This window comes from Notolepis coatsorum (genome assembly GCF_963971535.1).
Source record: "Notolepis coatsorum genome assembly, chromosome: 1".
NCBI classification, from domain to species: Eukaryota; Metazoa; Chordata; class Actinopteri; order Aulopiformes; family Paralepididae; genus Notolepis; species Notolepis coatsorum.
Genome location: NC_140165.1, coordinates 239,956,443 through 239,978,095, shown reverse-complemented (window position 1 = coordinate 239,978,095; position 21,653 = coordinate 239,956,443). Strand labels below are relative to the sequence as shown.

The following is a 21,653-nucleotide window of genomic DNA, read 5'->3' as shown; positions in this document are numbered from 1 at the left end:
CGTTGTGGACAGCGACTCCTGGTGACGCCTGCACAGCAGAGACAGGAAGTAGCGGGGGCAGCGTGAGCCTCCCACGCGTTACTCCTCGCCACTGAGAGACCGCGCTGTACAGGTGAAAAGATGCGACAGGCTGCCTCCTCGTGTACCGGAGGGGACACGTGATGCAAGGCTTCTATCCTCACAACAAACTACCAGTGGGGGGGGCATAGTCGAGCAACGTTCAAGACAGGGGAGGGGAGAATTGGCGACACGAAATTGGGATGGGAGAAAAATAGAAAATGAGGAGAAAAAGTGGATACAAAAAAAATAGGCAATAAAATGTTGTCTGAATATAAAATTATGAGAAAAATAAACGGTGTAAACAAAGGTGCAGATATGAGGGTCTGTATGCCGCATCGGTTATATTATACTTTACAATAGATATAGGATTAGGCAATACATTTTTTTTATCTGAATATACTGTATATATATATATATATATATATACTATAAGTAAAAGGTATACACAAGGTGCAGTACACACAAGGTGGTGCCCTAACTGTCATACGTTGTAGTCCGTGTAGGTTTCGGTAGTTAAGAGTCAGACACACTTAGATAAACCATGCTTATCTCAACTTCAGTGAGAATAACCGGATTGGCCGTGCTCAACAGGCCCAGCATGTCACCCGACCCGGGGGCCAACGTGGACACTTTCCCCTCACGTCACCACTGGCCCCGATGCTGTTTCCACTGTTCCTCCCCACGCTGCGGCCTATCGTCCAAGTGCAGCGGAGAGATTATCTTCTTGGTTTCCGATCAGACGACTGGAATATAGCCTGAATCAACACACGAGGGCAAGCTTAAATTGATAACCAGACTTTTCCTTTCATGCAATCCCATTCCAACCCTAATCATTTTAGGGGCAAAATGTGTGCATGTAATACCAGCGCCGTAGAGCGAGAGCCACAGCAAGCCTCGTCTCAATTGGGCCAGTGACGACATTAGCTTACTGGCCCGAGCCCAACGCGACTTCCCGCAGGCCTCGGGCCAACTGGCAAGCCTTATGGTTGGACCCTAATACAGGTGGCGGTTTGATCGAAATGGACTGTGTTCCGTCTCAAACGGCTGTCCTGTGGTGTTGCCCTGCTGGAGCAGCAGGAATAGTCTGGGTGAGAGCTACTCTCTCTCTCTCTACCAGCTGAGAGCTACTGTCTCTCTCTCTACCAGCTGAGAGCTACTGTCTCTCTCTCTACCAGCTGAGAGCTACTCTCTCTCTCTCTACCAGCTGAGAGCTACTGTCTCTCTCTCTACCAGCTGAGAGCTACTGTCTCTCTCTCTACCAGCTGAGAGCTACTGTCTCTCTCTCTACCAGCTGAGAGCTACTGTCTCTCTCTCTACCAGCTGAGAGCTACTGTCTCTCTCTACCAGCTGAGAGCTACTCTCTCTCTCTCTACCAGCTGAGAGCTACTGTCTCTCTACCAGCTGAGAGCTACTGTCTCTCTCTCTACCAGCTGAGAGCTACTGTCTCTCTCTCTACCAGCTGAGAGCTACTGTCTCTCTCTCTACCAGCTGAGAGCTACTGTCTCTCTCTCTACCAGCTGAGAGCTACTGTCTCTCTCTCTACCAGCTGAGAGCTACTGTCTCTCTACCAGCTGAGAGCTACTGTCTCTCTCTCTACCAGCTGAGAGCTACTGTCTCTCTCTCTACCAGCTGAGAGCTACTGTCTCTCTCTCTACCAGCTGAGAGCTACTCTCTCTCTCTCTACCAGCTGAGAGCTACTGTCTCTCTCTCTACCAGCTGAGAGCTACTCTCTCTCTCTCTACCAGCTGAGAGCTACTCTCTCTCTCTCTACCAGCTGAGAGCTACTGTCTCTCTCTCTACCAGCTGAGAGCTACTCTCTCTCTCTCTACCAGCTGAGAGCTACTGTCTCTCTCTCTACCAGCTGAGAGCTACTCTCTCTCTCTCTACCAGCTGAGAGCTACTGTCTCTCTCTACCAGCTGAGAGCTACTGTCTCTCTCTCTACCAGCTGAGAGCTACTGTCTCTCTCTCTACCAGCTGAGAGCTACTGTCTCTCTCTACCAGCTGAGAGCTACTGTCTCTCTACCAGCTGAGAGCTACTGTCTCTCTACCAGCTGAGAGCTACTGTCTCTCTACCAGCTGAGAGCTACTGTCTCTCTACCAGCTGAGAGCTACTGTCTCTCTCTACCAGCTGAGAGCTACTGTCTCTCTCTCTACCAGCTGAGAGCTACTGTCTCTCTCTCTACCAGCTGAGAGCTACTGTCTCTCTCTCTACCAGCTGAGAGCTACTGTCTCTCTCTCTACCAGCTGAGAGCTACTGTCTCTCTCTCTACCAGCTGAGAGCTACTCTCTCTCTCTCTACCAGCTGAGAGCTACTGTCTCTCTCTACCAGCTGAGAGCTACTGTCTCTCTCTCTACCAGCTGAGAGCTACTGTCTCTCTCTCTACCAGCTGAGAGCTACTGTCTCTCTCTACCAGCTGAGAGCTACTGTCTCTCTACCAGCTGAGAGCTACTGTCTCTCTACCAGCTGAGAGCTACTGTCTCTCTACCAGCTGAGAGCTACTGTCTCTCTACCAGCTGAGAGCTACTGTCTCTCTCTACCAGCTGAGAGCTACTGTCTCTCTCTCTACCAGCTGAGAGCTACTGTCTCTCTCTCTACCAGCTGAGAGCTACTGTCTCTCTACCAGCTGAGAGCTACTGTCTCTCTACCAGCTGAGAGCTACTGTCTCTCTACCAGCTGAGAGCTACTGTCTCTCTCTCTACCAGCTGAGAGCTACTGTCTCTCTCTCTACCAGCTGAGAGCTACTGTCTCTCTCTCTACCAGCTGAGAGCTACTGTCTCTCTCTCTACCAGCTGAGAGCTACTGTCTCTCTCTCTACCAGCTGAGAGCTACTGTCTCTCTCTCTACCAGCTGAGAGCTACTGTCTCTCTCTCTACCAGCTGAGAGCTACTGTCTCTCTACCAGCTGAGAGCTACTGTCTCTCTCTCTACCAGCTGAGAGCTACTGTCTCTCTCTCTACCAGCTGAGAGCTACTGTCTCTCTCTCTACCAGCTGAGAGCTACTGTCTCTCTCTCTACCAGCTGAGAGCTACTGTCTCTCTACAAGCTGAGAGCTACTGTCTCTCTCTCTACCAGCTGAGAGCTACTGTCTCTCTCTCTACCAGCTGAGAGCAACTGTCTCTCTCTACCAGCTGAGAGCTACTGTCTCTCTCTCTACCAGCTGAGAGCTACTGTCTCTCTACAAGCTGAGAGCTACTGTCTCTCTCTCTACCAGCTGAGAGCTACTGTCTCTCTCTCTACCAGCTGAGAGCTACTGTCTCTCTCTCTACCAGCTGAGAGTTACTGTCTCTCTCTCTACCAGCTGAGAGCTACTGTTTCTCTCTCTACCAGCTGAGAGCTACTGTCTCTCTCTCTACCAGCTGAGAGCTACTGTCTCTCTACCAGCTGAGAGCTACTGTCTCTCTCTCTACCAGCTGAGAGCTACTGTCTCTCTACCAGCTGAGAGCTATTGTCTCTCTCTACCAGCTGAGAGCTACTGTCTCTCTCTCTACCAGCTGAGAGCTACTGTCTCTACCAGCTGAGAGCTACTGTCTCTCTACCAGCTGAGAGCTACTGTCTCTCTACCAGCTGATAGCTACTGTCTCTCTCTCTACCAGCTGAGAGCTACTGTCTCTCTCTCTACCAGCTGAGAGCTACTGTCTCTCTACCAGCTGAGAGCTACTGTCTCTCTCTCTACCAGCTGAGAGCTACTGTCTCTCTCTCTACCAGCTGAGAGCTACTGTCTCTCTCTCTACCAGCTGAGAGCTACTGTCTCTCTCTCTACCAGCTGAGAGCTACTGTCTCTCTACCAGCTGAGAGCTACTGTCTCTCTCTCTACCAGCTGAGAGCTACTGTCTCTCTCTCTACCAGCTGAGAGCTACTGTCTCTCTCTCTACCAGCTGAGAGCTACTGTCTCTCTACCAGCTGAGAGCTACTGTCTCTCTCTCTACCAGCTGAGAGCTACTGTCTCTCTCTACCAGCTGAGAGCTACTGTCTCTCTACCAGCTGAGAGCTACTGTCTCTCTCTACCAGCTGAGAGCTACTGTCTCTCTACCAGCTGAGAGCTACTGTCTCTCTCTCTACCAGCTGAGAGCTACTGTCTCTCTACCAGCTGAGAGCTACTGTCTCTCTACCAGCTGAGAGCTACTGTCTCTCTACCAGCTGAGAGCTACTGTCTCTCTCTCTACCAGCTGAGAGCTACTGTCTCTCTCTCTACCAGCTGAGAGCTACTGTCTCTCTACCAGCTAAGAGCTACTGTCTCTCTCTCTACCAGCTGAGAGCTACTGTCTCTCTACCAGCTGAGAGCTACTGTCTCTCTACCAGCTGAGAGCTACTGTCTCTCTACCAGCTGAGAGCTACTGTCTCTCTCTCTACCAGCTGAGAGCTACTGTCTCTCTCTCTACCAGCTGAGAGCTACTGTCTCTCTACCAGCTGAGAGCTACTGTCTCTCTCTCTACCAGCTGAGAGCTACTGTCTCTCTACCAGCTGAGAGCTACTGTCTCTCTACCAGCTGAGAGCTACTGTCTCTCGCTCTACCAGCTGAGAGCTACTGTCTCTCTCTCTACCAGCTGAGAGCTACTGTCTCTCTACCAGCTGAGAGCTACTGTCTCTCTCTCTACCAGCTGAGAGCTACTGTCTCTCTCTCTACCAGCTAAGAGCTACTGTCTCTCTCTACCAGCTGAGAGCTACTGTCTCTCTCTCTACCAGCTGAGAGCTACTGTCTCTCTACCAGCTGAGAGCTACTGTCTCTCTCTCTACCAGCTGAGAGCTACTGTCTCTCTACCAGCTAAGAGCTACTGTCTCTCTCTCTACCAGCTGAGAGCTACTGTCTCTCTCTCTACCAGCTGAGAGCTACTGTCTCTCTCTCTACCAGCTGAGAGCTACTGTCTCTCTCTCTACCAGCTGAGAGCTACTGTCTCTCTCTCTACCAGCTGAGAGCTACTGTCTCTCTACCAGCTGAGAGCTACTGTCTCTCTACCAGCTGAGAGCTACTGTCTCTCTCTCTACCAGCTGAGAGCTACTGTCTCTCTACCAGCTGAGAGCTACTGTCTCTCTCTCTACCAGCTGAGAGCTACTGTCTCTCTACCAGCTGAGAGCTACTGTCTCTCTCTCTACCAGCTGAGAGCTACTGTCTCTCTCTCTACCAGCTGAGAGCTACTGTCTCTCTACCAGCTGAGAGCTACTGTCTCTCTCTCTACCAGCTGAGAGCTACTGTCTCTCTACCAGCTGAGAGCTACTGTCTCTCTCTCTACCAGCTGAGAGCTACTGTCTCTCTCTCTACCAGCTGAGAGCTACTGTCTCTCTCTCTACCAGCTGAGAGCTACTCTCTCTCTCTCTACCAGCTGAGAGCTACTGTCTCTCTCTCTACCAGCTGAGAGCTACTGTCTCTCTACCAGCTGAGAGCTACTGTCTCTCTACCAGCTGAGAGCTACTGTCTCTCTACCAGCTGAGAGCTACTGTCTCTCTCTCTACCAGCTGAGAGCTACTGTCTCTCTCTCTACCAGCTGAGAGCTACTGTCTCTCTCTCTACCAGCTGAGAGCTACTGTCTCTCTACCAGCTGAGAGCTACTGTCTCTCTCTCTACCAGCTGAGAGCTACTGTCTCTCTACCAGCTGAGAGCTACTGTCTCTCTCTCTACCAGCTGAGAGCTACTGTCTCTCTACCAGCTGAGAGCTACTGTCTCTCTCTCTACCAGCTGAGAGCTACTGTCTCTCTACCAGCTGAGAGCTACTGTCTCTCTACCAGCTGAGAGCTACTGTCTCTCTACCAGCTGAGAGCTACTGTCTCTCTCTCTACCAGCTGACTGTCTCTCTCTCTACCAGCTGAGAGCTACTGTCTCTCTACCAGCTGAGAGCTACTGTCTCTCTCTACCAGCTGAGAGCTACTGTCTCTCTACCAGCTGACTGTCTCTCTCTCTACCAGCTGAGAGCTACTGTCTCTCTCTCTACCAGCTGAGAGCTACTGTCTCTCTACCAGCTGAGAGCTACTGTCTCTCTCTCTACCAGCTGAGAGCTACTGTCTCTCTCTCTACCAGCTGAGAGCTACTGTCTCTCTACCAGCTGAGAGCTACTGTCTCTCTCTCTACCAGCTGAGAGCTACTGTCTCTCTCTCTACCAGCTGAGAGCTACTGTCTCTCTACCAGCTGAGAGCTACTGTCTCTCTCTCTACCAGCTGAGAGCTACTGTCTCTCTACCAGCTGAGAGCTACTGTCTCTCTACCAGCTGAGAGCTACTGTCTCTCTCTCTACCAGCTGAGAGCTACTGTCTCTCTCTCTACCAGCTGAGAGCTACTGTCTCTCTACCAGCTGAGAGCTACTGTCTCTCTCTCTACCAGCTGAGAGCTACTGTCTCTCTCTCTACCAGCTGAGAGCTACTGTCTCTCTACCAGCTGAGAGCTACTGTCTCTCTACCAGCTGAGAGCTACTGTCTCTCTCTCTACCAGCTGAGAGCTACTGTCTCTCTACCAGCTGAGAGCTACTGTCTCTCGCTCTACCAGCTGAGAGCTACTGTCTCTCTCTCTACCAGCTGAGAGCTACTGTCTCTCTACCAGCTGAGAGCTACTGTCTCTCTCTCTACCAGCTGAGAGCTACTGTCTCTCTCTCTACCAGCTAAGAGCTACTGTCTCTCTCTACCAGCTGAGAGCTACTGTCTCTCTCTCTACCAGCTGAGAGCTACTGTCTCTCTCTCTACCAGCTGAGAGCTACTGTCTCTCTACCAGCTAAGAGCTACTGTCTCTCTCTCTACCAGCTGAGAGCTACTGTCTCTCTCTCTACCAGCTGAGAGCTACTGTCTCTCTCTCTACCAGCTGAGAGCTACTGTCTCTCTCTCTACCAGCTGAGAGCTACTGTCTCTCTACCAGCTGAGAGCTACTGTCTCTCTCTCTACCAGCTGAGAGCTACTGTCTCTCTCTCTACCAGCTGAGAGCTACTGTCTCTCTACCAGCTGAGAGCTACTGTCTCTCTCTCTACCAGCTGAGAGCTACTGTCTCTCTACCAGCTGAGAGCTACTGTCTCTCTACCAGCTGAGAGCTACTGTCTCTCTCTCTACCAGCTGAGAGCTACTGTCTCTCTCTCTACCAGCTGAGAGCTACTGTCTCTCTACCAGCTGAGAGCTACTGTCTCTCTATCTACCAGCTGAGAGCTACTGTCTCTCTACCAGCTGAGAGCTACTGTCTCTCTCTCTACCAGCTGAGAGCTACTGTCTCTCTCTCTACCAGCTGAGAGCTACTGTCTCTCTCTCTACCAGCTGAGAGCTACTCTCTCTCTCTCTACCAGCTGAGAGCTACTGTCTCTCTCTCTACCAGCTGAGAGCTACTGTCTCTCTACCAGCTGAGAGCTACTGTCTCTCTACCAGCTGAGAGCTACTGTCTCTCTACCAGCTGAGAGCTACTGTCTCTCTCTCTACCAGCTGAGAGCTACTGTCTCTCTCTCTACCAGCTGAGAGCTACTGTCTCTCTCTCTACCAGCTGAGAGCTACTGTCTCTCTACCAGCTGAGAGCTACTGTCTCTCTCTCTACCAGCTGAGAGCTACTGTCTCTCTACCAGCTGAGAGCTACTGTCTCTCTCTCTACCAGCTGAGAGCTACTGTCTCTCTACCAGCTGAGAGCTACTGTCTCTCTCTCTACCAGCTGAGAGCTACTGTCTCTCTACCAGCTGAGAGCTACTGTCTCTCTACCAGCTGAGAGCTACTGTCTCTCTACCAGCTGAGAGCTACTGTCTCTCTCTCTACCAGCTGACTGTCTCTCTCTCTACCAGCTGAGAGCTACTGTCTCTCTACCAGCTGAGAGCTACTGTCTCTCTCTACCAGCTGAGAGCTACTGTCTCTCTACCAGCTGACTGTCTCTCTCTCTACCAGCTGAGAGCTACTGTCTCTCTCTCTACCAGCTGAGAGCTACTGTCTCTCTACCAGCTGAGAGCTACTGTCTCTCTCTCTACCAGCTGAGAGCTACTGTCTCTCTCTCTACCAGCTGAGAGCTACTGTCTCTCTACCAGCTGAGAGCTACTGTCTCTCTCTCTACCAGCTGAGAGCTACTGTCTCTCTCTCTACCAGCTGAGAGCTACTGTCTCTCTACCAGCTGAGAGCTACTGTCTCTCTCTCTACCAGCTGAGAGCTACTGTCTCTCTACCAGCTGAGAGCTACTGTCTCTCTACCAGCTGAGAGCTACTGTCTCTCTCTCTACCAGCTGAGAGCTACTGTCTCTCTCTCTACCAGCTGAGAGCTACTGTCTCTCTACCAGCTGAGAGCTACTGTCTCTCTCTCTACCAGCTGAGAGCTACTGTCTCTCTCTCTACCAGCTGAGAGCTACTGTCTCTCTACCAGCTGAGAGCTACTGTCTCTCTCTCTACCAGCTGAGAGCTACTGTCTCTCTACCAGCTGAGAGCTACTGTCTCTCTCTCTACCAGCTGAGAGCTACTGTCTCTCTACCAGCTGAGAGCTACTGTCTCTCTCTCTACCAGCTGAGAGCTACTGTCTCTCTCTCTACCAGCTGAGAGCTACTGTCTCTCTACCAGCTGAGAGCTACTGTCTCTCTCTCTACCAGCTGAGAGCTACTGTCTCTCTCTCTACCAGCTGAGAGCTACTGTCTCTCTCTCTACCAGCTGAGAGCTACTGTCTCTCTACCAGCTGAGAGCTACTGTCTCTCTCTCTACCAGCTGAGAGCTACTGTCTCTCTACCAGCTGAGAGCTACTGTCTCTCTCTCTACCAGCTGAGAGCTACTGTCTCTCTCTCTACCAGCTGAGAGCTACTGTCTCTCTACCAGCTGAGAGCTACTGTCTCTCTACCAGCTGAGAGCAGAGGCCGAGTTACTGTGCGAGACCCTCTTGCTTCCTCGCTCTTCCTACCACTGCCTTCCTCTCCCCTGCACCCATTCAGACAACAACCTCCTTCCCCTTTCTGTCTTCCTGATGTCACCCCCCTCCTCCACCACCACCACCACCTCCTCCTCCTCTCCTTTCCTCCCTGACTGTGATTACAGGTCTGTCAAAGTGTTGCACTCTCTGTGCAGTTGAGGGAAGGCTTCCCGCCCCCGCCCCCCCCCCCCCCCCCCCCACTCACTCACCTGACCGATCCGACACTGAGAGAGCAGCCTCTCCTCCCTGCCTCGGTGCTCCCCTTCACCTAATAGAGGACTCTTGAACTTCGCCGAGCGATGCGGCGGGAGATGTCTCCTACACTTCATGCTTTAGTTTAGACCCGCTCTCTCCAGGCGGCCCTTGTTGTCTCGTCAACAGATCGCGGTGCGAGGGGAGGTGCGGGAGCCCCGCTCGGGGGGGTCGCAGACGAGCCGGAGCTAATAGTCAGCTGTCTGCGGCGGCGCGACAGCGGGAACAGATAGGGTTGATCCCCAGGTTTTATGTGTTTTTATGTGTCGTATAATCGTTAGTCGTCAGCAAACGGTGCGACCGCAATGAGGAACGGCGTGCTGTCATCTGTCGCAGGTCTATTATCATTAAACACGAATGCATTTCGATTGGCTCTGTCAGTTCCCATCGCGGCGGCTCGTAACAAATAGACCCCCCCCCACCACCACCACCACCACACACCCTCTGTTAGTCATGATACCTTGCATCCGAGTGGTGTATTAAGATTCTCCCTATGTGTGTTTACCAGCCTTCTCACTCGCCTGTTCCACTGTCAGGACTATATCGGGGGAAACAAGGCGCACATTTGAGCTGGGTGCGGGCGGCGGCCCTCTGACAGTGTAGGTGACAGCCTCATGACTTATTCAGTAATAGTCTGCCTTTTATATTTAAATATTTTGTCAGAGCATTACCTCGACTCTGGGAGGATTTTCGACAATTGAAAACGCGCGCGCAGGAGTGAGTCTGTCAACGACAGGCGTTTAACACCCACCAATCAACGCCCCCCTCTCTATTATTCTCTGTCAATCTCGGCAGAGATTACTTTGTCCCCCAGTTCATTTTCTTTTTTCTTTTTATCAAACCCCCCCCCCCCCCCCTCCACGCCCCCCCCCCCCCTCCTCTGTCTCTCTCAAAAGCATTACCATTACCATTACCACGTTCCTCATCAATGGCTCCTTTCCCCGCAATGGCTCCCATCTGGTTCGACTGTATAGTGAGTGATGGTGGCAGCGACGAGCCGGCCATTATTCAGTAAATAATTGAGCTTTGAGCTTTTTCTATTGGCACATTTGCTCTGCCTATTTGAAAATAAATGAGTGTTTCTGTTGAACGAGCCCGGCGGTAGTTTTAGCGGGCGGCAGAGTGTTGACCCAGCCCCTCAGCGGAAGCGCCTACGGTGCATCACGGTGAAGTGACAATCTCAGTTTGGGCCAATGCAGAGGTTACCGTGCTGCTGAATTCAAAATGCTTTTCTTTCTCTTTTGCACTCAAAACTCTTCATAGTAAAATATATATATATATATATTTTTGTGAATCAGGCAAAACATTCTTGACAACATCATCATTTTTTTGTGATGCACGATATATCGGCCGCCGATATAATATCGGCCGATATGGCTTTTTTTTTTTTTTTTTTTACACATCAGTATCGGTCCGATATCAAGATAGGGCCGATATGGGCCGATTTTCATTTTTGTACATGTTTTGGCCTTAAATAGTTTCAAAATATCAGTAATTTCTGAAAATAAGAAAATTTGTTTTGGAAAATAGCTCTTTATTTGATATCATAATAAAAGTGTTTTCTATACAGAGATATCGACATCGGTAAATATCGGTATTGACCAGAACAGCAATATTAATATCGGTTATCGGTATCGGCCACAATTTTCGCATCGGTGCATCACTATCATTTTTATAAAAAAAAATTAAAATGTCTTAGGAAATAACTGCTAGAGAGAGAAAGATGAAACGGAATTTAGAAGGAACCGCAGGGCGAAGGGTTCTGAGGGTTCTGAGGATGTTCTGAGGGTTCTCAGGGTTCTCAGGATGTTATCAGGGTTCTCAGGGTTCTCAGGATGTTCTCAGGGTTCTCAGGGTTCTCAGGGTTCTCAGGATGTTCTGCAGGCTCGGTGTGGCGTGTGATCCTGCCCCTCGGCCTGAGCATGGGAGGAGAGCGCAAACACCGTTGTTCCTGACTCCGCCGCAGCAGTTTACCTGGGAGACGGAAGGAGATCATTTCATTGTCAATGTACACACGGCAATTGAAATGCGCCTTTTCCCCACATCCCTCCTAGTGACACGTACACACAGCCCCCCCCCCCACCCCCACCCCACACACACACACACACACGTTTCACCAGAGAGGTCAGAGCACAGTGGGGTCGTCCACTGTGCAGTTTTGGGGATCAGTGCCTTGCTCAAGGGCACTTAGGCAGAGACGGTGAGCACCGTAGATGTAATACCCAGGCACCCTTCAGTCATCAGCTCACAGCTGGAATACACCCTCCTCCCTCGAACCAGCGACCTTTCAGTTACCGACCGGCCTCTTTCACCTCTAGGTCATCCTGCCTCCTCGACCGCGGCGCACGCGGCTCTGTGCGATGTACACATGTCCCGAACAGAGGGGAGGGAGCTGTGTGGAGAGGGGGGGGTGGTGGTGTGTATCTTTTAGAGTTTGGATTTGAATGTTGTTCCTTTTTTTTCCATTTCATGGCCGTGCCTCTTGACATGGTTCAATGCCACCACATCCATTTGGCCTCCCGCGCTCAGTGTAGCTTAAGCTGAGCAGGAAGAGTATCACCCCGGACTCCGAACCCTAATGCGACAACTCGAGCTTGATACACTTGAACCCTTTCACTTCCACACTACAGAAGGTTAACCTTCTGTAGTGTGGTTGTGAAAGGGTTAACGCCATGTCGTGTGGCAGTGAACGGGTTAACCTTCTGTATTGTCACAGTGAAAGGGTTAACCCTTTGGGTAGTGTGTTAGTGAAAGGGTTAATGCCGTGTGTGGGGGCAAGCTCCATCATAACTTAGGTTTATGTTTTGGTTCCAGTCGGTCGATCGCGCTTTCAAAGTTCTCAAAGTTTCAGCCTTTGAACAGAGATCCAGCCCCAGGGAACGTATGAACCTCGTGGCCTTTGTCGTCGCTCGTCCCCCCACTTTGGCCTCGCCGTGCGATGTCCTCTCCCCTCGGCCGCCCCGTCCACTCTCTCTAAACACCAGCCCCGGAGATGTTTGTGGTAATTGGCGCGCACCGACGGCGATATTTGTGTGTTCAAGGATCCCAGAGCTTGGCACTTGACATTCTAATCCTGCCTTGTTTGGCTTGGCTCAGCCTTGCCGGTGCTGATATGTAAGCCACAGCGGTGTTTGGGAGTGGGTATTGGTCTCGGTACGCAGGTGGGTGGGTGGATGGTGGGGTGGTTAAAACCATCAGGGCCAGTTGTTGGCTCCTCTCGAGGTAGCCGTTTACATTTTCATTTAGACGTCTCCGCGCTTCGGATAAACACTGGCTCTGTTATCTCGGGACGCCTAATGGGATCCGATACACAGGAACTAGGCGCCAGTGCACTCTCCTCCATATTTATAGGACACCTGACACGGTGCCAATTGGTGACAAAATCAAATGACAAAACGGCATTCATCAACTTTGAATACGAACGCCGGGCTAAACCTACTTTTAGTGTTATGATCACATTTTCTCACTTACCCTTGGAAAAGTGCCTGAGGACCTGCGGCAAAGTTTACCCTATAAAAGTTTCCTGCCGGCCCGGATGATTGCCGGGTTTGTCGATGACTCCCGACTGCCAGCGGAGTCGACTCGATAACCCGGCTGTTGAAATGCAGTTCAGTGGGAGCCTCACACGAGGGGGGCGTCGGGGGTCAGCGGTCTCCCGGTCCACAGGTGCGCGCGGCGCGGCGGACCTTCCCGACGGCACGTCGCCCTGACAGTTTGTCTGGCTGTTGTCTTAGTAAGCCGAGGCCGTGTTTTCCTATCTGTCAGCTGTCGTATCTCTTCCAGCATCAAAGGCAGACACAAACCCCCTTGAACTTGCCTAAGACGGAGCTTGAGAGCGAACCTCCCATGTTCAAACACTTTCTCCTTCTTTTTTCTTTTTTTTCTGGTTTGTTTTCATTCTTCTTTCTCACGTGCACTCTTCTCGCTCGCTCATTCTCTCCAGAACCGGGTTCATTTATCCCTTTTTTCGCGGCTCCTACTTTGGGGGGAAATTGGGGATGTTCAAAGGCGGCGTATAGCGACGGGCTCCAGGGTCCTAACAATCCCATCACGTTGAAAGCTAATGGAAGCTGAGGCTTCAAAGGCGTCCAGTGGCTCCCGTCGTCAGGCCATAGCAGGAAGATTAAAGGCCCAGCCAGGCCTGCAGACCCCGACCCTGGCCCTTCTCTGGTCAGCCCACACACACACAGGCACACACACACACACACACACACACACACACACACACACACACACACACACACACACGCACACGCACACGCACACACACACACACACAGGTCTGGTCTCACATGGAGCCACCTGCTCTATGTAAGAAGATCCTCCGTGCCTTAGATCTGACAACTGCGTTGGTGGGTTCAGGTCTCGCCTCACATCCGTTTGACGTGACGCACCTGGAAGAGCTGCCCCGTTCTGCCCATTCCACGAGCAGCAGTCCACCCTCTCCACCTACTTTTCTATATTTATGGAGACAGTAGGACGGTGAGGAGGGATGCAGCTGAGAGAGATGAGAGAGACGGGAGATGAGAGCAGGAGTTTAGTCACTGCACAAGGCACAGAGGTCTCTTTTCATCTTTTATCCCCCCCCCCCCCCCCTCCCCAGAAATAGATATTAGATTTTTTTTTATATCAAGGTCTCCTTATGCACTTGTAGTGTTGGGAGTGTTCTGAGTCTATTCAGAGAGCGCCAGGCTCGAAAGGAAGAAGAATGAATGAATTTCCTTCTTCAGTATAACCACATTTATTACCCCAAACTTCTCCTTTTTGTTTTTATTCCTAAAACAGTGTAACCGGTGTACTGTAGTGTTACAAAAAAAAAAAAAAAAGCCTGTTGTGAGAATGATCACAGATAATGATTTTGATTCCTTTCCCAGATAAATCTAATCAGTAACCGGCTGCTTCCTCAAATGCCCATTGAAGTGCAGGGAGCTCCCAACCCCCCCCCCCCTCCCCAGTTTGCTCACAGTGCAGCTGGTCCTGTGTGCCGGGAAGGGAAGGCGTTCTGCTCCGCGCTGCCAGCCCAAGGAAAGTGAATCTGGGGGGTAATTTGCAGGCCTTAAACACAGTGTATCCAGTCAATGAATCCCCCGATTCCTTTACCGAGCAACAAGCTGCACTAATTAGCAGGAATTGAATCGGCGGAAAGCGTCTCTCTCTCTGTCTCTCTCTCTCTCTCTCTCTCTCTCTCTCTCTCTCTCTCTCTCTCTCTCTCTCTCTCTCTCTCTCTCTCTGTCTCTGTCTCTCTGTCTCTCTGTCTCTCTGTCTCTCTCTCTCTCTCTCTCTCTCTCTCTCTCTCTCTCTCTCTCTCTCTCTCTGTCTCTCTATCTCTCTCCCTCTCTCTGTCTCTCTATCTCTCTCTCTCCACCCCCCCCTACCTCAACCTCAAGACCCAACTCAGGTGTTCTCTTCTGTAATTTAAACCAAGGCTTTTTCAATTTCTTGGGGTTCTTTTTATTTTTAAATGTATTTAAGAGTTCTCCCTGTAAGTGTGAGATAGTGTGTAACCCGTTCTTTGTCGCCGCCTCAACCCGTGGTTTAGAGTCGTCACTCCCCCCCCATCCCCGTCCCGCGCACTCCCCGTCCCGCGAAGAGCGTCCTCGAGGCGCACAATGTGATTAGCCGCTCTCCTCCCCAGTATTTAGCAGTCGTTTCTGCAAACGCCACACGCTCGCTAACATTATCAACCGCGGCAGTTATGCATGTTTATATTTAGCTGTTCACATTTTCAAATTGTCTTTAGTTCTAAAAAAATAAATAAATAAAAATGAGTCTCCCTCCCTCCCTCCCGAGTCAAATTTGATACAGTAAGCGCGTGTGAGTGTTTTTTTAAGTGGCTGAGTCCTCTCTCCTCCACGTCGCCACTGACATTGGATTTTCTTCCCCCCGCTGCGCTCAGTTTTGCATGGATGCCTCCTCTCTCCCCGCCGCCTCACCGTAAGATTGTTTGGCTGTAATGGTATAGATTTCCAGCCCGCTGGAGTTTCCAATGATAATGACTGCTCAAAACAAGGTTATTTTAGACCCCGGCATTTTGTCTATCTCGGCTGCACGGGGGGGGGGCCCTCGGTAGGCTCCCCAGAATGCGTTATCGTGCGCTCTGGGCTACGGGGGCACTCGCGGGCCGAGGGTGGAGGCTATATTTGAGTCGTTCCCCCCTCCGCAGACCCGATGAAGTGGCCACTTGAGATGGAGCGTTTCGAAAGTGCTCCCTCGTTTGCCTTTGGTTAAATTGACATTTGAGACGGTGAGCACTCAGATTTGGAATGGCCATTTGGCGACGTTCCAAAACCATATGGACGGGTGTCGCTGGAATTCCGTTGCTAGGGAACAGTCGGGGCCGTGGTGTACTTCCTGCTGTCTATCGTATCGGCAAACACCGCGACGGGAAATACACTCGGGTCCATTTAGGATGTTTATGTTGTTGTTGAGTTTGAAACCGGTCTATACACGTTTAAAAAATAAGAAACAGAGTTGTATCTTGTGCCCTGAGAGGCGCGCTAGGTTACAGCGCGGATACGTCGCCGGCCGCGTCCGGGGGAGGCCACGGCCACTTTGCAGCCGGCGCTGGAGACGCACTTCCACATCAGGTCACGAGATCAAGCCATCGAGGGGACAAGTGGGCAGAAGGGTCTTCTCTGAACATGGCCTGAGAAGGAGCCCGGTTTTTTACGTCTGGTTGTTTCGAGTCTCGGGTCGTCACTCTTACTCACACCTACTCGAGAGCCTCGGGGCCGCCGTCGATAATAGTAAATATGTATCCCTCAACGAAACCTAACGAAACGTCCTGCGTGACGATGACGGAGCGTTCGACCTTTCCAGCGCTAGAGCTGTTTAGAGAGGATAGTGAAACATGCAGGAAATATCAATGGGAAGACGTCACAAAGGCGGGCAGGGATTGCCAAGCTGTGCTCTAGTTCTGAGCGTCTCCCCACCTCCCACGGCCCTCGCTTGTGTGCTCGCAGCTGAGAAGAGGCTCGCTTCTCCAGCCTGACGTCATATCTTTCCACACTGTTCACACACACACACACGCACACATGCACACACGCACACACGCACACACACACACACACACACGCACACGCACACGCACACACACACACACACACACACACACACGCACACACAGGCCTTAAAATATGAATGGGCTGCTATTCTGGGACACTGCAGGGGGTGGAGTGACTGCAAAGTGAACAGAAGTCCTTGATTGTGTGTGTAGGTGGGCATTTGCTTTAAAATAGCTCGGTACAGTATATCCATTATTTTTCAGGAAGTGGCCGATGTCGTCACCTCTTTCATTCATACGGCCGCTCTTGTGTATCTGTGTGTGTGTGTGTGTGTGTGTGGTACAGTGTGTGCGTGAGTGTGTGTGGTACAGTGTGTGTGGTACAGTGTGTGTGTGAGTGTGTGGTACAGTGTGTGTGGTACAGTGTGTGCGTGAGTGTGTGTGGTACAGTGTGTGAGTGTGTGGTACAGTGTGTATGGTACAGTGTGTGTGTGTGTGTGTGCGTGGTACAGTGTGTGTGGTGCAGTGTGTGTGTGAGTGTGTGGTACAGTGTGTGTGGCACAGTGTGTGGTACAGTGTGTGGTACAGTGTGTGTGTGAGTGTGTGGTACAGTGTGTGTGAGTGTGTGGTACAGTGTGTGTGTGAGTGTGTGGTACAGTGTGTGTGAGTGTGTGGTACAGTGTGTGTGTGAGTGTGTGGTACAGTGTGTGTGTGGTACAGTGTGTGGTATAGTGTGTGTGTGAGTGTGTGGTACAGTGTGTGTGTGTGTGGTACAGTGTGTGTGTGGTACAGTGTGTGTGTGTGCAGGGGAGGAAACTAACTTTTTGGCTTACCAGCCAACTGGCGAGTATCTGATTTTTTTTACCAGCCAAACAGATTTTTTACCAGACAAAAAAAATCGCTAATTGTGATAATTACTTCTTTGTATGTCAAGCCGTGTCAATGTTGTGTATGCATCTGGGTAGGCACACTGTGCCTTTAAGACAGCACGGTGGTCTTACGACAGTGCTGTGAAGTACCGTCAAGTGTTGTGGTAACGTCAGTTGGGTTGGTGTGCTGTTGTGCACAGTGCACTGGTTGAGCTAGCCCCTTTCGTGACTGCGATGTGCAAGCCAGGGGCTTTTGAGCATGAAATAAAATGTCTAACCTTACGTCGTAGTCCGGTGCTTTTTTGGAAACATTATAGTCATAACAGATACACCTAGCTGGCTGCTTTGAGCACACGGGGCTAACGTTAGCTAGCAAGCAGCTATAGCTAAAACGCTAACTAGAAGCTAACCACTGTATACAGTTCCAGTAGACTAACATTACACCTCTGTGATTTAAATGTGTCCTTATTAACTTATACTCGAGGGTTGTACTAGGGTTGGATGCAGTTCCCCGTTGGTCAGTCGGTCTGTTTTCCATCTTCTGCTGTGTTTAACGTTATCTGTTTGCGAGTGCTCCTGATGGCTAGCCTAGTACCGCGGGACTTTTATTATTATATGTCCGCGGGTTGGCCAGTACTGCGCAAATGTTTATTAAACATTATATGTCCGCGGGTGGTCTTGTGCAGTGCTCTCGTGGCACTGTCAACTAAAGCGAACACTCAGAAGACGCGCACCGTTTGCCAGTGCAGTGATTGCAGAATGTTTTATTTTTTTGTATACTCGCCAGCAGGGGAGGAAACTTTTTGGCTTACCAGCCAACTGGCGGGTATCTGATTTTTTTTACCAGCCAAACGTAAAAAATACCAGCATTTGGCCAGTAAAGTGGCCTAATTTCCTCCCCTGTGTGTGTGGTACAGTGTGTGTGGTACAGTGTGTGTGTGAGTGTGTGGTACAGTGTGTGTGGTACAGTGTGTGTGGTACAGTGTGTGTGGTACAGTGTGTGTGTGAGTGTGTGGTACAGTGTGTGTGTGTGTGTGTGTGTGTGTGTGTGGTACAGTGTGTGTGTGGTCAGGGACCGAAACTAAAGCCCGCCGCTGTTTTTACCTTTGGCGCATGACACTTAGAGGGCTGCCCGCCGTGTGGCGTGTAGACGTGTAGTTCATAACTTCATAACGATACTCTTGTGCGAGTACAGATTATAGCCGCTCGTCTTTTTTTTCTCCGCCGCGAGATCGTTAAAAAACTACAAGTCCCACATCGCACTAGGTCCAATCACAGTAGAGTGACGTGACTGGTTTCATGAGAAAAAAAGCAAATGACCAATCGGAAGCTATCATTTCGGCTTGTTTACTTCGATCTGCTCTAGTCTATATCGGACCTCCAAGAGTCTAACGTTACTGTTTAAACAATGACCCAGTCAACTATTCACTTTTAGTTTAATACATGACGAGGCATTGTCTAACGGTATCTAGCTGGCTAGCTACTGATAGCTGCTGATATCAACAAATGCTCCAGCAATAGTCTACTCGAGTGCATAATACCTCCGGTCCCTCGTTAGCTAGCTTAGCTAGCTCACGTTGATCCATATGTCCCAGTAAACTAAATTGTCTTAAACGTTATCTACCGGGCTAGCAGTAGCTACAGATAGCTCCTGATATCAATGTCTTATAACATTGATTGAATGCGTATTCTAGCTGAGGGCATGTTGAATGTGATTTGACAAAAGAACGGTAACGTTATAAATAGGTCCAGCTGCATCGCCGGAGAATCCTTGCATGCTGAATGTAGGGTCTAGCTGAATATAGGGTCTAGCTGCAGGGCCGGAGAATCCTTGCTGGAGCTGGAGGCTACTCAAGTATACACACAGACAGTGGAGCTGTTTGCAGATAGCAAGCATTTTGACTTATTGCGTGGTGGCGATGTCTCGCAGATAATACAACTACAAGTATGATTTATATATTTTATTTAAAAAATTTTTTTATATAAAATATATATATATATTTTTTTAATCAAAAAAATTTTGGCAGGTAAGAAATATGCTTGGCGGGTAGACTCTTCCCATCTACCCGCCACTGGCCGGTGAGTCAAAAAGTTAATTTCGCTCCTGTGTGTGGTACAGTGTGTGTGTGTACAGTGTGTGTGGTACAGTGTGTGTGTGAGTGTGTGGTACAGTGTGTGTGGTACAGTGTGTGTGGTACAGTGTGTGTGTACAGTGTGTGTACAGTGTGTGGTACAGTGTGTGTGGTACAGTGTGTGTGGTACAGTGTGTCACAGTGTGTGGTACAGTGTGTGTGGTACAGTGTGTGTGGTACAGTGTGTGGTACAGTGTGTGTGGTACATGTGTGTGTGTACAGTGTGTGGTACAGTGTGTGTGGTACAGTGTGTGTGGTAAGTGTGTGTGTGAGTGTGAGCCGGTTCAACTCTGTCTCCAGAGAATAGCTGTAAAGGGGAACTCTCCCAGCTAAGGTCTCCATCGAGACTCTGATCTCTCTCTCTCCTCTCTCTCTCTCTCTCTCTCTCTCTCTCTCTCTCTCTCTCTCTCGCTCTCGCTCTCGCTCTCTCTCTCTTGACTCTGATCTCTCTCTTAAGATGTGCAACATCATCTCCAGTAACAGGCCTATGAATTATGCACGCTCTTCATACCCTGACGAATCTGTTCTCTCTTCTCTCTTCTCTCTCTCTCTCTCTCTCTCTCTCTCCCTCTCTCTATCCCCTCTTTTCACCTTACTCACTCTCTGTCTCACTTTCTCTCTTTCCACCTCCACTTTCCACCTCTCTCTCTCTCTCTCTCTCTCTCTCTCTCTCTCTCTCTCTCTCTCTCTCTCTCTCTCTCTCTCTTCTCTCTGTCATACTCACTCTCACACACACACACACACACACACACACACACACACACACACACACACACACACACACACACACACACACACACACACAACACTGCCCCTCCTCCCGGTGTGTCTGGTACCTGGGAGAATGAGGCTGAAAGCGGAACAGCGGTGTGTGTGTAGTGAAATGAAGTGTATCGGGTGCTTTCCAGTGGTTAGTGACCCCTGCGACCTCCTTATCGTTTCTCTTTGGAGGCTAATAAACACTGTCAAAACATCTCCGGGAGGGCCAGGCGGGGGGGGCGGGGTGTTGGTGGAGAGGGCGCGGACGCGGGGCACCTGAAAAATGATTCCATCACTTCACATTCCGCCCGCCTCCCACCTCCGGATGGCTGAGCTGTCGCTCGCCAGGCTTCAGAAGAGACGAGGTCCGCTAAGCCCTCCTTCCATGCCCCCCCCCCCCCCCCTATCACGCCTGGCCACACTCTGAGCCGGCCCGCTGTGACGTGTCATCTCGTCTGCGCGCCCACAGCACTGCAGCACCGACTGCACTGTGTTGCTAGCGAGCTAGCTTAAATCAGTACAGGGCCTCTATCTATCTCTCTCTCTCTCTCTCTCTCTCTCTCTCTCTCTCTCTCGCTCTCTCTCTCTCTCTCTCTCTCTCTCTCTCTCTCTCACTGATACACCCTCTCTACCTCGGGGTGTATGTGTGTGACTGTGTGTGTGTGGGTGACTCTCTCTCTCTCTCTCTCTCCTCTCTCTCTCTCTCTCTCTCTCTCTCTCTCTCTCTCTCTCGTGTCCTTGCGGTGACTTTGCCACCGCATGGAAAAAGTTCTATATTTAGCTAGGTGCGGGGTGGGGGTGGAGGGGTTGTGTGTGTGTGGGTTGTTGGTTTGTGTGTGTGTGTGTGTGTGTGTGTGGTGTGTGTGTGTGTGAGTTTGTTCCAGGCCTGTCGAGTATTTTTATATACGCCGGAGCCCTCTTTGCCTTAATGATTCATCCGAGCGCAGCTCTCCGCAGAGTGCACGCAGCGCTAAAGAGAAACCTGACACCGCCTGCGAGGCCTTCAGCCGTCTGCAGCGCCCGGCTCTGATTGAGATCACGTACATATACACACCGACTCACGGTCAGTCGGCCTATACTGCGGTCACGGTATAGTCATTCCTGGAAGAAGGGAGAGAAGATAGTGTTCACCTCGTTTGACTTTTCTGCTCCGTAGAGAACGTTCTAAATGCGTACATTCGTTTCAATGTTAAACTAGACCGTGGCAGACAGCGGGTTTGTCCCCGAACTGCCCGACTTCTTGGTGCACCGTCTGTGACCGCGCCTCTCATTTTGAGCCGTTAAGGAGTAGGTGATGTTTTTAGTTTTGTGAGAATGCGCCACGTGAGCCAGATGAATCGGAACAGATCGTATCATTTGACTATTGAGCATTTGACCCGATGGTGGCGCTAGAGGAAAGGTCATGGGGTCACCAATATCAAGAGGTGTCTTTCTCCTGGGGTCATGAATGTGTGCTGCAGATTTGAACGATTCGGATGAAAGCTGTTAGAGATACACTTATGTGAAAACGTACAGTAACATTTGGTCTGATAGTGGCGGTAGAGGTCATGGCGTCACCAAAATCAATAGGCTTCTTCCTCCAGCGGTGATGAATGTGCACATTCTAAAGATTAGAACAAAAAGCTATTGTTTGGCCTGATGGTGGCACTACTAGAGGAACGGTCATGGGGTCACCAAAATCTAAAGAGTTCTTCCTCTAGGCCAGGGAGCATGAATCGGCACCACAAATTTGAAAGATTGTAACTATTCTTA

At 50.5% G+C, this 21,653-nt stretch overlaps 1 protein-coding gene across 1 annotated transcript in view; it reads left to right on the top strand.

Moving 5' to 3' along the window:
• The window catches only part of LOC311224431 (RNA-binding protein Musashi homolog 2-like), a 211,487-nt gene that overhangs the window by 54,961 nt on the left and 134,873 nt on the right, over window positions 1-21,653 (top strand). The window contains exon 6 of the mRNA XM_084309417.1: window positions 20,859-20,964. Coding sequence (XP_084165543.1) covers window positions 20,859-20,964 — 106 coding nt within the window. The remainder of the gene's footprint in view (window positions 1-20,858; window positions 20,965-21,653) is intronic.